Source organism: Salvia splendens, chromosome 17, assembly GCF_004379255.2.
Source record: "Salvia splendens isolate huo1 chromosome 17, SspV2, whole genome shotgun sequence".
Lineage (NCBI taxonomy): Eukaryota > Viridiplantae > Streptophyta > Magnoliopsida > Lamiales > Lamiaceae > Salvia > Salvia splendens.
This window is the reverse complement of record NC_056048.1, coordinates 11222378-11237795: the sequence shown is the minus strand read 5'-3', so window position 1 is coordinate 11237795 and position 15418 is coordinate 11222378. Positions and strand designations below refer to the sequence as shown.

At 42.4% G+C, this 15418-nt stretch overlaps 1 protein-coding gene across 1 annotated transcript; it reads left to right on the top strand.

Moving 5' to 3' along the window:
- Window positions 1–11413: 11413 nt before the first annotated feature.
- On the top strand, window positions 11414–13680 carry LOC121775002 (protein HYPER-SENSITIVITY-RELATED 4-like). The gene is made up of 2 exons (XM_042171932.1): window positions 11414–12544; window positions 13092–13680. The coding sequence occupies exons 1-2, from the start codon at window positions 11513–11515 to the stop codon at window positions 13488–13490; spliced, it is 1431 nt and encodes a 476-aa protein (XP_042027866.1). The 5' UTR covers window positions 11414–11512; the 3' UTR covers window positions 13491–13680.
- The last annotated feature ends 1738 nt before the right edge of the window (window positions 13681–15418 follow it).

Here is a 15418-nt window from a genome sequence, read left to right as displayed (position 1 = left end):
CGAGGGCCTTTCGCAAACAGTGAAGAATCAGGTCCGACATCAGCATCAAACATCGGTGGCCGCGGCGATGGGCGTTGGCAGTGGAGTATGACAGTTGCTTGGAGAAACCACAGATACAGTCGGGCTTTCAGCGCCGCGGCAGGGTCGTTTTGAACAGCGCATCGTCGGTCAGCCTCAGCAATTAGCGATGCCGGCCCCTCCGCAGCAAGCTTCTAGGCCTCCTCAACAGAAGTTTTCTGAGTATTCCAAGTTGCCAGTGATCAAGTTGACGGCAGCAGAGAAAGCAGAGCGTTCGCGTCAGGGGTTATGTTGGTTCGCAGGCAGACACGGATCGTGATCCAAAATCACGTCTTTATGGTGGATTTGCATATCCTTCTAATCCACGGACCGGACGTGATCCTGGGGAGAATGTGGCTGAAATCCATCCATAGAGTCACGAATGATTTCGATACGGGCACGTTGGAGTTTGTGCGGAATGGGGAACATATTCGGTTGAAGTTGGTTCCACCTTTGGCCCGGGCGGTGTCGTTGAGCCGGTTTGCTTCATTGTTCGTCCTACAGGGAGGGCGGAGCTGTTCGAACTCGTCCAAGTGCCGCAACGAGAGACTATTTCTGAACAACCAGCGCCAATTTCCTTTCCGCCCGAGCTGCCAGAGGAGATAGTGGCGGTTCTGGAGTCACATGGGAGTGTGTTTGGGATGCCTACGGGAATGCCTCCGAAACGGTCGTTTGATCACAGGATTCATCTATTATCAGAGTCGAAGCCGGTCAATGTGCGCCCCTACAGGTACCCCTATTTCCAGAAGACGGAAATCGAACGGCAGGTTAAAGAGATGCTCGACATGGGCATCATTCGACCCAGTCAGAGTCCGTTCTCATCTCCGGTCTTACTGATTCGGAAGAAAGACGGTTCGTTCCATTTTTGTATAGATTACCGGGCCTTGAACGCAGCGACGGTGCCCGATCACTTCCCAATCCCGACTACTGACGAGCTGTTTGATGAATTAGGATCGGCCAGGTTCTTCTCAAAGCTAGACTTGCGTTCCGGTTACCACCAGATCAGGATGTGTGACGAGGACATATATAAGACGGCGTTTCGCACTCATGATGGCCATTTTGAGTTCTTGGTCATTCCATTTGGCCTGACAAACGCACCATCCACCTTCCAGGCGGCCATGAATACCTTGTTTCGGCCATTCTTGCGCCAATTTGTGATCGTGTTCTTTGACAACATCCTCATCTACAGTCCTACTCTGCCATCGCATGTCCTCCATTTGAATAAGGTCCTCACGATTCTGACGCGGAATAACTTCTTTATTAAGCTATCTAAGTGCACCTTTGCGTGTATAACGGTCGAGTACCTCGGGCATTTGATTACAGACGGTCACCTCAAAGCGGACCCGTCTAAGATTGACGCGATGCTGGCTTGGCCTGTGCCCAGCTCGATACGACAGCTTCACGGTTCTTGGGTCTTACGGGTTACTACAGGCGCTTCGTGAAGCATTATGCGTCGATTGCGGGTCCTCTGACGGACTTGCTAAAGCAGGATTCCTTTCGATGGTCAGTAGAGGCGGAGACGAGTTTCTCGGCTTTGAAGGAAGCAATGTCGACTGCTCCTGTCCTTCGGTTGCCCGATGTTACACGGACATTTTACTTAGAGACTGATGCATCGGATTTTGGAATCGCTGCGGTGTTGCTACAGGACAGCCATCCCTTGGCATTTTTCAGTAAGAAGTTGGGTCCAAAGCGGCGTATAGCTTCTACTTATCACAAGGAACTTTACGCCATTGTCGAAGAGGTGCAGAAATGGCGCCAATATCTGCTTGGGCGAGAGTTTGTGATCCGAAGCGACCAAAAGAGCTTGAGAGATCTTCTGCAGCAGGTGATTCGGACCCCAAATCAGCAGTTCTACGCAAGAAAATTGATAGGCTATAAGTTCAGAATCGAGTACAAGACCGGAGCCTCAAACAAGGTCGCAGATGCTCTGTCCAGAAGGGATTTAGACGTGGATCCAGGCTTGGAGGCGGGATCGGACGATGCTGTTGATGAGCGTGATCCGACTGAGGTTGCCCGATTGCTTACGGCAGTGGCGCTCCCAGTTCCCGAGATCTTGGAGGTGGTGCGGAAGGAGGCCAAGAGCACTGCCGATTTGATCGATCTGTGATCAGCTTTGGAGTTGGGGACAGGCAACCCGAATGTGAACTTTGTGGATGGATTGTTGTACTACAAACGCCGCCTGTATGTTAGTAAGGATTCGGCGGTAAAGGAAATGTTACTACACGAGTTTCACGCTGCCCCATCAGTCGGCCACCCAGGTATTGACCGAACATTTAAGAAGTTTGTGGAAGCCTACTATGAATGCCAGACGACGAAATACTCGACACAGAAACCGGCGAGGTTACTGCAACCGTTACCGATTCCTTCACAGGTTTGGGTGGATGTTTCGATGGATTTCATCACGGGCCTTCCAAAATCGAGGGGGTTTAGGACGATTTTGGTGGCGGTGGACCGCTTGACAAAGTATGCTCATTTCGCACCGTTGCCAAGAAATTACAATGCATTAAAGGTGGCCTCAGTGTTCATCAATACAGTGGTTAAACATCACGGATTTCTGAAAACATTGGTGTCAGATAGAGACCCGGTTTTCTTGAATGTCGTTTGGGAAGATCTGTTGCGTTTAAGTGGTACGAAGCTCAATTTTCAACCGCCTATCACCCGTAGTCGGATGGACAGATAGAAGCACGGAACCGTGGGTTGGAGCAGTATTTAAGGGCATTCGTCGCGGATAGACCGTCAAAATGGGTTAATTTTCTGCCTTGGGCGGCGTTGGCACTGAATTTCTTTCATCATGAAGGCTTGGGGACATCTCCGTTTACCGCACTGTACGGTCGTGATCCCCCTTCACTAATTGCGGCGCAACCGTCGGCAGCGGCGCCTCCGAACGTGGCATTGATGATAAGGCAGCGGGAGGAGTTGATTGTGATGCTTAGGAGGAACTTGGAGCGCGCCCAGCAGAGAATGCGCGTGGCTGCTAATAAACATTGTCGTGACGTGGAATTTAAGGTCGGGGAGTTGGTTTTGTTGAAGTTGCAGTTGTATAGACAGCACTCAGTCGCCAGACCACTGCCGTCAAAGCTCGCTAAACGATTCTATGGTCCATTCGAGGTATTGGAGCGAATTGGCCAGGTTGCTTATCGACTTAAGTTGCCAGAAGGAAGTAGAGTGCACGACGTGTTTCACGTAAGTTTGCTAAAACCCTACGTCGCCAGTGAGGGCGGAACAGTGGCACCCCTACCTTCTTCATTCGCGCATGGCAGACCGGTGGTTCGGCCTTCGCGGGTGCTCGACCGTCGAACGGTGTGGCGCGACGGCGCTGCAGTGGAGGAGTTGTTATTTGAGTGGGGTGATGACTGCGATCTGCCGAGCTGGGAGCCTCGAGACGTGGTGCAGAGACGATTTCCGTACTTGCTCCTTGAGGACAAGTTCGCTCCTAAGGAGGGGGGAGTTGTTACGGAGCATTCATCTGATCGCATGGAGGAGGCATTTAACGACGAGCTGATAGAAGATGTGGACGGGGATACGAGAGATAGAGGGAACAAGGAACCGGAGAGAAGCATCACCGAGGATCGCACACGCCGGCAGAGGCGTCCACCCGCTCGCCTAGTCGACGTGGCCAAGTCATAAAGAATATTTTATTAGCTATTTTATTTATTTTCCTTATATTATTGTTAGGGTATCCACAGTGGTGATAGCCCAGCAATAGCCCAGCCATAGCCCAGCCACAAACTCCTCCTGCCACATCATCAATACTAAAAATCCTCCTGCCACATCAGAAATAGCTCAGCCATAGCCTAGCCATATCATAAATAGCCCAGTCACATCAATAGCCACATCACTAATAACACAATATACGGAATTTAATTTACGAGACATATACGGGAAACATTAATAATACTATTTTAATTTTAAAAAAAGTACAATAAATTTAAAAAGTACAATAAATTTAAAAAAGTACTAAAATTTTAAAAAAGTACATTAATAATAAAAATTACATTAAAAAAGTACATTTTACAAAATTACATAAATTAAGATAGAGAGAGTACTCGTTAATACAAGTGGTGCGAATGAAAATGAAGTGCAAATCGCGTATATATAGTGTCTCGAAAATTTAAAAAAAAAAACAAAAAAACCGTTGGGCGATGCGCTGGGCGATCCCAACACTGCAATGGCGCCGAGCGGATCGCCCAGCGCCCGTCGACCGCCTAGCGCTAGGCGATTTTTAATTCCGAAAAACCGCTCGGTGGTTTTCGGAAGCTGCAATGGTTCGCCTAGCGACCGCCTAGCGCCGGCGCTCGGCTAGGCGGTGCGCTAGGCGCCATTGTGGATAGCCTTACTAGTATTTTTCGGACTATTTTGACAATTTTAATTATTTTTGCGTCGAGCAAATTATAAGCTCCTTTCCGAGTTTTCTTCGTTGATTCTTTCCCGGATCGTAGGTCGAATCAACCCTAGGGTCCTAGTATAAATAGGCGTGTATTTTATTTCACTCTTTACGAAATAAGATATTTTCACGCAATTTCTTTTCTTCTTCACAATCAAACCCTAGTTCTTATCGTGTGCGATCGTCGGGCAAACGTTCCCGCGACCTCACGGAGGAATCGGACTGTGGTTAGGGAGTTTATCCTTAACAGTGTATGTACTGATTTTGGAATTACTCCTATATGAAAAGGTTTTCCTCCATCGAGCTACGGTTGAAGTACGAGATACAAGTTTAAGGAATCACTTAAGCGTTTGAGGTGGACTTTTCTATCCTATTGTGTGTGGGTAAAATAAGCAAATATTTTTACGCTTCATGGAAATAAAATGTTTGTCTTACCATAATTTGTTTTATGATCTATCTATCTAGATGGTCGAGGCTAAAAGGCCGACGTTGAGCTACCGGCTCGCTCTTTGAGTAAGCTGCCCCTCATACAGATCAGCGATGTCGAGATCAACAATGTCACGGGCACCAGCGCCATGCTGAATGTCGTCATGTTCAACTGCAGCCAAGTCAAGCCCTGCCAGTAAGTCGGGATAGGAACCATTGATCTCAAATACATAGGCAAAAAGTCAGTGTCGACTACAACCAAATGTGAAAATATTAAGCAAATATTCTTTGCCACGCAGAAGCTCCGACCCTTCAATTCATTGTTTCTTATCTTTAGCTACCCAAATTTATTAGCTATTTGTGAATAATTAATATCTAGCAATGTATCAATCTGATTAAATAAATCAACTGAATATAGAATGACAAAAGAAACGCCAGATGATAATTATCCACAAATAGGTAATAAATTTGGTTAACTAAAGATAAGACTTGATTTGGAAGGGTAGGAGCAGACGGGGGATTCTGCATGGCGAAGAACATTGGCTTAATATTTTCGCATTTGGTAGTTGGCGCTGACTTTTTGCTTATGTATTTGAGATGAATGGTTTCGATCTTTGACTTGTTGGCATGGCTTGGCTTGGCTGACATTCGGCGTGGCGCTGGTGCCCATGATGTTGTTGATCTCGACGTCGCTGATCTGTTTGTTTGATTCTAAATAGAGGGACTAAAGCTGAGCTCATTAACTCTTTGTCATTTTTATTTTTCTATTCCTATTTCAGTGAAAAGCACAAGAGGTATTCTTGGGCAGCCTGCCAACATTTCCTATGCTTGATTTTAACTTGTACTTGCTTTAATATTTGCTAAAGAAAAGTTGACCACTTTGGTGTTAATCCCGACAGGCTTAAGGCCGACTTGCTTGCTGTCCCTAATAAATTAAGAGAGAAGAGAATAAAATAGAGATAAATGTGTTTTTTTATTTTTAACACAAAAAAAGGAAATTGAGTCATCTTCATTGGGACGGAGATATCTCCTTTGGCATGAGGTAGTGCAATGATCGAGTGATATCAAGCAGATTTAGCAAATTACAAGAGCTTGTTCCTTTACCCTTTTTAGTTCCATGGTGTAGGGTGAACTTTTGTAAAGATGAAATGAACTATCACTTTATTTCTCCCCTTTTTAACGTAGAGTTTCTTATTTATAAAAGGAGTGCGCTCCCACTTTTACATTAGTCCTCTAGCAAATTCCTTTTTGGAGAAGTTCACTGCTACTATTTAGCCTAGCCCTTTCATACATGTACATATACAGTGTGTACTCCCCTTCATATATGCCACATGAACATAAGTATACATACACTAATTCTTGATATTTCCCTTTTTCTTGTAAATAATTATACTCCACATTTAATTATTTTTATAACCTCAAATCAATGTTTGAATGTATCTTAAATGTCCATCACACTGGTTTGATTCTAGTTATTGAAATCAACGTCTATGTAATTATATGTTTCATTTTTTTTCATCCATCAGTAAATGATATCACATCTTATTTATACCATGAATGAGTTTGACTTTCATTTTTTTCTAAAAAATTTACCTCTGCCTCCAACGGTATGGTTAATTATTATTCTTATTCTTATTTTTACCATGAATGAGTTTGACTTTCATTTTTTTCTAAAAAATTCCCTCTGCCTCTAAGGGTGTGGTTAATTATTATTATTATTATTTAGGCAGGTATAATTGCCGACCAATTTGTGACTTTTTTTTTGCAGAAATGATTTAGTGGCCCAATATACAATTTCCAAGAAACTTCGAAGGAATTGCCGACGACATGCAAAGTCCGACAATTCCAACTTTGATCAGTCTAACCTTAAAAAATCTTCCTTGGTGAATACGTTCTTCTGACCTCTTCCACCATCTTAATGAGAAATACTATTAGACCATTATTAATTGTGATTTGTGAATGGGTGTTGGTGGGAAAGTTTCTAAGTTTGGGGTACACATTTTTATTGGCTACAATAGTGCTGCCCCTTATTTTGGGGCCATTTATGCTCTTGTAGTCATTTTATTTGGCAAATTGCTAAAATATTCTCCAAAATTTGCTTAAATTCAAATCTTGGGGCCCAAGCATGCACTACTAGTCATTTTATATGACAAATTGATTTAAAAAATAGTCATTTTATATGAAAAATTGTTTTTAAATATATAAAGTGTTTTAATTTTGATTAAACCTACAACTTTTAAAGGGGCTAATTATATCGTAATTGTAAAATTTTTCTAATTATATTATGGCAAAAATTGTTGGCATATGCTAAGTGTGTAAATTTATTGACGTGACACGTAAATGTGTAAAACTTTAAGACGTTAGACGTGATTGACTAAGTGTATTAAATGACATCATTTAAGATCAAATATTTTATGCACATAGTATTTTCGGTTTCCCACATAACTTATTTTTCCTCAAATATGAGATTGTGGAACAAATGAGAAATATGTCATAACTTATTTTTCCTCAAATATGAGATTGTGGAACAAATGAGAAATATGTCATAACTTATTTTTCCTCAAATATGAGATTGTGGAACAAATGAGAAATATGTCAAAATTTTGTTATAATCGATCATTTTTCAAAATTGCGGTATCTTAATGGTTTTCAGACAATTTACCTATTTTACATTGTTTTGTCATTTCCTTTTTTATTTCATTTATTTTTATTATACTTTTCTTTTCCAACTCAACATCGACAAACTCATTAGGGTTGGTGGATCAACAGTGAACAATGTAGTCGCACCCTTGGCCTTCGTCTTTGCCTCTTTCTCGCGTGTGGGGCGAGTGGTTGACAACGGTTGTGTGCAAAACTTTCATCCACATAAGAGTTCTGGTCCAATAAGTTATTGTCGCGTCGCTATTGGTGTAGTTACATGGGTGAGACCATCTCCAAGGTTACACTAAACCTAAAATGAGATAGGTAATTAACTCCAATAATACTCCAAAATCAATTTTATTTTTTGGGAAGAAATACCTATCTTTAGGGTATCCACAATAGGGGCGGCGCGGCGGCGGCTATCTATAGTGCGGAAGGCGTCCGCCCCGGCGTGGACAGATGGGAGAGGGAAGAAGCGCCATCGGCGACAAAGTGGCGAGGACACGCCGGTCGGTGAGCGGCGAGCCGATAGGCGAGCAAATCTACTGCGCGGCGGCTGCCGTTTTTTTATTAATTTTGAAATTTTTATTATAAATACCCCTCCTCCACACACATCTTCACACCCATTTCACTCTCTATCCATTATTCACTCTCTAATTTTTCTATCTCTAAAAATGCACGGTGGAGAAGAAGAATCAACCGGCACCGACGAATCGGGATATGGCAACTATCTTCCTTCCCAGCCGTGGAGATCGAGTCCAACTCTCCCTCCATCTCAGCCGTGGAGATCGAGTCCCACTCCCCCTCCATTCCAGTCGTGGTCGTCGACATCCCCGCCGTGGCAATAGACCCAATTTCGGGGTCAAGCCTCTTATCAGAGGAATTTGGGTCGATCGGTGTTCGAAGATTACAGACCCAACATGGACGCACTCAACCATCCACGACCGGATACCCCTTTCCAACCCAGTCAATCTCCTCTGTCTGATGCAGATAGATTCGACCTGGAGCATATGATGGGTTTGTTGAGTCCGAGCTTACCGGATACTCCGCCAGCACGCATGGATACGCCGGTTTCGACGGGAGTCGGCGGGATCAGTGGGGCGGGTGGAAGCGGAGGCGACGGTGGGGGAGGAGGCGGCAGCGGTGGGGGCGGCGCCGGCAGCGAGGCGACGGGGACCGGCGGTCGTCAGTCCACGCACTACACCAAAGCGGAGTCCATTGCTGTGGCGAGGGCCTGGGATGCCGTCACATAGGACCCCATAGTTGACACCGATCATACCGAGACAAGCTTTTGGAAGCGCGTCCTGTTGGTCTACAAGAGTTCAAGCCGAGAGGCGCCAAACCGCGTGACGCGAAAGTGGTCTAGGATTCTGAGAGCCACCAAGAGGTTCGCGGGCATATACCAGAACAACCTGCTCACTGCTGAGACTGGCCGCAACGAAGCCGACGTGAAAGATCTGTCTGTTAGAGTTTGTATACTAGAAATCACCTTTCGAGTGATTGAATACTGTAAAACTCTATAAGCTATTTTCCAATAAATAAAACATATTATTTTTGTCATAATGTTGTTATGTTTTACATTTAATGGTTGTTTATTGCATATTTAAATGTATAAGAACGTAACAAAGTCTAAGTCTTTGTTCTAGTAGACAAGTTGTGGGCGTCGTCCAATTTAAGGTAACACGGTCAGTTCTAAACAAAGAAAAAGCAAAATTTCACAACCCAGATAGGCCTAGACTACCTATCGTTAAAGGTTGCAATGTCAGTCCGGTTATTTCTAAGCCTTATTGAAATAAGATGACGTTGGTGTGGTATAGCACTGAATGGATCTAACAGCAAGACATGTCTTTATGCTATATACTGAAAGACGAAGTCTTGATAATTAATTTCTTAATCAATGTACGTTAGCATTGAGCATACGATATTGAGTATCTACTACTTTGACTTACCAAAGGTGCGGGTTTTTCGTCACCCAACGATCCAGGTATATTGGGTAGTGGTGATCGTTATCTAGCGGTGCTAGGATTGCTATTACGTTGAATCGTGCGCGAGGAGAGTCTCGTTTGATAACATCCACGAGAGGAGCTCGAAACAAGGTTTTATTATTCGGAACCTAGCTAGTTGGAGTTTAATTACTCTATGAATATTAAATAAGAGTGTCTTGCTGAGTCCAATCTTGGAGATTAAAATATGTTAATTAATTAAGTCCATAGCAGACATTAATTGATTAATGGATGTTTCAATCTTAAGCACGTGAAATAAATTACTTACTTAAAAAGGAAACCTGAAATACTGGTAATTTCAGATTTGGAGAGGTAGTGCAATATTACTTCTGTAGTGGCTGCTTGTAATATTCCAATATAAGCTTATATTAAATTGTGGGTTCAATTTAATTAGTAAAAAGCTAATTGGGTGAGGCCTGATCCAAATTCTTCCTAAGATCCCTGACTAGGCCCAATATGTGACTTAATATAAATAGGAGAATAAAGGAGACAGAAACATAGATGAATAATAATTATTACTCAGAATTTTCGTCCCCCTCAGAGAAAGAGAGAGTTCGAAAACTGCTTCCTCCGTGAGTAGAGTTCTGTCTTCGTTATTCAAGTCCTAGTACGCTGGTGAGATTTGCCCACACAAATATCAGTGTATAGTCCGGGACACCAGTCAGAAGATCTGAGGTCGAGTACTGAAGATCTTCACATGGAGTCGGAGCAGGCCATCATCGATTCTTGATTGAATCAACGAGGTAAACTGGCTAATTCCGTAGTAAGCATGTTTTAGGGATTTAATATGCTAAAGCATGTTTTAATTCAAGTTATGAGCATGATACATGTGATAATTACGCGAATAGAATTTGTCTAAATAATCTGCTAAATAGATCAAATTATGTGATCGGATTTTACGCACGCTTCCGCTGCCAACCCCTTTACTGTCTATGTCCCAATTCAACACTGAAGGCTTTCCTAAGTTCACCTCATGATAGGAGTATCTCGTTCTCGAGAACTGCCTGAAATTCAAGGCCATCTGTGCGAAGGAGCAGTATACTCTTGGGGCGAAGCGAACTAGTCACAATAGAGTCGGGGACTACAGCAGCGGCAGCGGCTCACAATCAATCGACCTCAACGACGCCCAAACGGAGGAGGCCTCCGCTACACACACTAGGCGCCCACGCCTTCCAGGGCAACAGGCCACTATCCGAAACTCTAGAGGATCTGTAGGTTCCTCCCGCCTCTCGTCGGCCGCGTTTGGATCGCGCATCTCGCAGCCCGCTTCTAGATCGTGCTCCGTGGGCACTGGTCCCCACGAGGTCTTGAACAGGAACATGGATGTGCAGTTGATGAAACAATTGCAAGATAACTGCTGTTTCTACGAGGCCGCAACCGACCCGATCACCAAGGAGATATACTACGCGCTCATGTGTAGGTCAAGGAGCAACTGGGGTTGTCTGGCGGGGGCGACGGAGGCGGAAGCGGTGGAGAAAAGGCGGCGGATTCCGACTCCGCCACCGAGTAGACGGTGGCGGTGTTTTTATTTATTTTTTTTTAAATGTTCGTTGTATAATTTTTCCGTATCCATAATACAACGAATATTTGGTCCCAATACTTTTTTTAAATTTTAGTATTATCTTGTTTTCTAATTATTTATAGTCCAATAATTCTAATTATAATGAAATTAAAATATACAAAAAATAAAATAAAGTGAAATGTAGATAAAAAAAGTTCACTATTGCTGCTGAAACTTTTTTTTGACCCCGCGGATAAATCAGAAGTGACTGAGGACCAAAAAAAAAAAAATGGCTCGTGCAAGGGGGGGTTTTCACCCTATTGTTACGCTAATCTCAACCGTATTAGTTTTTCAAATAAAAAGTCACGAATTTTGACGCATGATTTCCGCCAAGTTGAAAATGTGGTCACACTAGACCCTTCGTCATCTCTATTTAACTCAAATCATTTCAATCACTTTCAAGAAAACACCCATTTCCTCTTTCTCCTTCCAAAACCCAAAATGTCATCATCGGAATCCAAATCCAACCACCTCGCCACCGCAAATAGCATCCTCTCCGCCGCGGGGTCCATCGCCGCCAGCATCATGGTCGTCCGCGGCGTGGCCCAAGACTTGATCCCCCGCGAATTCCAAGACTACCTCTTCTCCGGCCTCCGCTCCTTCGCCGCCCGCTTCTCCAACCACCTCACCGTCGTCATCGACGAGTTCGACGGCCTCGGCGCCAACGAATTCTACTTCGCCGCCGCCGCCTACCTCGGCCCCAAAGTCACCCCCAACACCCGCCGCCTCAAGATCAGCAAGCCCGAGAGAGAGAATCACATCAACATCACCATGGAGCGCGGCGAGGAAATCACCGACTCCTTTCGCGGCCAGGAATTCAAATGGGTCTGGATTTGCCGAAAAATCGAAACCTCCTCCCAAAATTTTTACAATCCACGAGACATGAATTCGACCCTCAGATCGGAGGTGAGATCGTTCGAGCTCACATTCCACAAGAAAAACAGGGGATTAGTCCTCGATTCGTACCTCCCCTTCATCACCCAAGAGGCGAAATTGAAGAAGCAGGAGAAGAAAACGATCAAGATTTTCACGGTGGATTACGAGAACTTGTACCACCTCAACAATATGTGGAATCCGGTGACGCTCGACCACCCGGCGAAATTCGAGACGCTGGCGATGGATAGCCAACAGAAGGAGATGATTTTGGGGGATTTGGAGAGGTTTCTGCGGCGGAGGGAGTATTATCGGAAGGTGGGGAAGGCGTGGAAGAGGGGGTACTTGCTGTATGGGCCGCCGGGGACGGGGAAATCGAGCTTGATTGCGGCGATGGCCAATTACTTGAAATTCGATGTGTATGATTTGGAGCTGACGGAGCTGCGGCGCAACTCCGATTTGAAGAAGCTGCTGCTGTCGACGGCGAATCAGTCGATTTTGGTGGTGGAGGATATCGATTGCACCATTGATTTCCAAGAGAAGCTCGCTACTAGGGCCGTCATTTCCGCACCGCCCTTCCAACCGCCGGAAGATAATAAGGTTTGGTTTCCCTTTGAATATTTATGATACCCTTTGATTGCCAAATAAAAGTCAAATTCTTGTTTATCTTATTATTCGAAACTAGAATGATACATTTAGCAACTAGAATTTTCTACGTGGACAAAGCGATAATGACGTCTTGACGTACTAAGAAGGGATAAATGATGAGCAAGAATTCGAATTGCAGAATTTCAATGGAGGGAGAAGATAAATATACACTATTTTTTCCCCTGATTTAATCTCCTAAAACTACATCGGTTCTAGGTAAACCATAGGTGCTACTGGGATAATTGCAAAATTGTAAATCTTGGTGATTTATCATTTTAGTTTTTCATGATTTAATTGGCAATTTTCCCTTAAATCAATAGTAGTACGTGTGTATGTGTAGAGTGAAACGAACATTGAATAAGGATTAGTGTGAACAACTTTTCTAGTGGTTGATAAAATAGGAAGAGGTAAATAATAAGATTTGAAAATTGATGGAAAACGTAGATTCAGATTGAGACATGTTCAAGAATCTGATGCTAGCATTCTAACTATGAAACAGGTGACACTTTCTGGTTTGCTCAACTTTGTGGATGGCTTGTGGTCGAGCTGTGGGGACGAGAGAATCATAATCTTCACGACAAACTACATTGAGAGGCTCGACCCAGCCCTGCTGCGACCAGGCCGGATGGACGTGCACATCAACATGTCATACTGCTCCCCTTGTGGATTCAAGCTGCTGGCCTCTAACTATCTTGACATTAAGGATCACCCTATGTTTGAAGAGATCGAAGATTTGTTGCCAAATGCTAGAGCAACCCCAGCTGAAGTAGCCGAGCAGCTGCTCAAGGATGATCAACCTCATGATGCTCTGCAGGGCCTGATCGATTTCCTGCACGAGAAGACGAGACAAAACGTGGAGGTGGAAGTGGAATCAGCTCAGCAGCAAGAGGAGGTTTAGACAACATTTTACTAATCTGTATATAACGGAATCATGTATAGGCACTTTGCAACTCATCCAAAACCTAATTCAAGCATTGTCTTAACACTCAGAAATCTATTTCTCTGTTTTGTATTGTTGGGATGGACTTGAGTAAGTACTCAAAGGAATATCAAATCATATTCAATAATAGAGGTGACTATTTCGTTGACTTTTGGTGGATTGTGAAGTTGAGATAAATCATCTTTTCTTCTTTTTTACCCTTTGACAGTCATATTGTTTTGTCGCGACTATTGACTTAATCTTCATAAATTAAATTTTTTATATGACAACTAGCCACACTGTAACTAACTGCTATTCTGATTTTTTAGATAGGTTATAACAATAGTAATTCATTCGAAAAACAGAATTCAAATCGAATTTAAAATAGTGATCAATATAGAATTTCGACGAAGTTTTTTTTTTGTGCTTAAGAAACGAACACTAATTTTAATCCAAAAAAGAAATATGTGCTTAAATGAAGTTTCATCCAGTGTTGGCAATTGAAACTATTATAAAATAACATATAACTCTCTCATATCAATGTCAAGAGAAAATTGAAACTATGGCTAGTCCTTTCACCCATTGGTTTTAGGATGAAACCCATGGAGTGTAAGTCATCGATTGTGGGCTAATATTAACTGACTCAGCAATTTAACTGGGCTGAAACCAAAAAAAATGATTGACCCAATAGTATACAGTATGTCTGGGCTGAAACCAAAAAAAATAACTGACCTAACAATATATCTTGACTTAAAATTTGGACCAATGGTCCAACCGACCCAAAAAAAATTGGGTCCGTCGTCCAAACGATAAATAAAAAGTCCACTCCGTCCAACTGAGCAGCACGCTCAACTGAGACATTGTGTGCTATCTCAGCACAGTATTTCCTGTTGTTCATCATGATATGAGAAACTTCTTGAATCTATTAGGAAGGTAATGGCGAGTTTTCTTGTCTGATCCATAACCAATAGGTGACTCCTTTGATGATGTTAAAAATTCTTTGTGGAATAACATATTTATCCAATTTCTTTTTAAGGTTGCTTATTCAATTATCAAATTAATTATGCATGAAATATAGTATAGCTAGATTTTTGGAGTCAATATAGGTGATTGTCTTATGTTGTACTCCCCTCTGTCTATAAAAAAAAATAGTTTCATTTGTGGATGATATGAATTTTAATAAAAAGTTAGTAAAGTAATCGAGAAGAAGAAAAATATAGGCAAAATAAGAGAGATATTGAGAAAAGTAAAGTATAGGAAAGAGGAGAAAAAGTGATAAAATATGAGAGAAAAATTCCATTTTTAGAAATATGATAATTTTTTATGGACATCCCAAAATATTAAAATGTGACTATTTTTATGGACGGATGGAGTATCTAATTGCTTTTAGGAGAATGTCCATCGGTCCTAAAGAGATTCTCTACTTAATATACATTTTTCATCTCTTTTTTCCATCTATTTGAATTTAATACTCTAGAACTTTTTGTGCGAGTTGTACAAACACAACTATGAATCTCCCTATTTCACATTATTTTTTGTTCTTATATTTCCGCCAATAAACATTTTATCATAAAGTAGGTTTAATTATAGCCTTACTTTTTGATTTTACCTAATTTTCGATAGATATGATATTAGATCCTTAATTAATAACCCTCGTTCCCATAAAAAATGCAATTTTTTTAGTTTATCTCACTAAAGATGTTATCATTTTATCTATAATAGGTAAATTTGAGGGATGAAATGAAAAAAATGAAACCCAACTAATATTTGCGACAAATAACAACGGAATACTACAAAGACAAATTTATAAGAGCCTGAAACACACCAATTTTTTACAGAAAGATAAGTAAATCAAAGATACTAAAGAAAACGACATTGCAAATACACAAATTTATTGGAAAGAATCC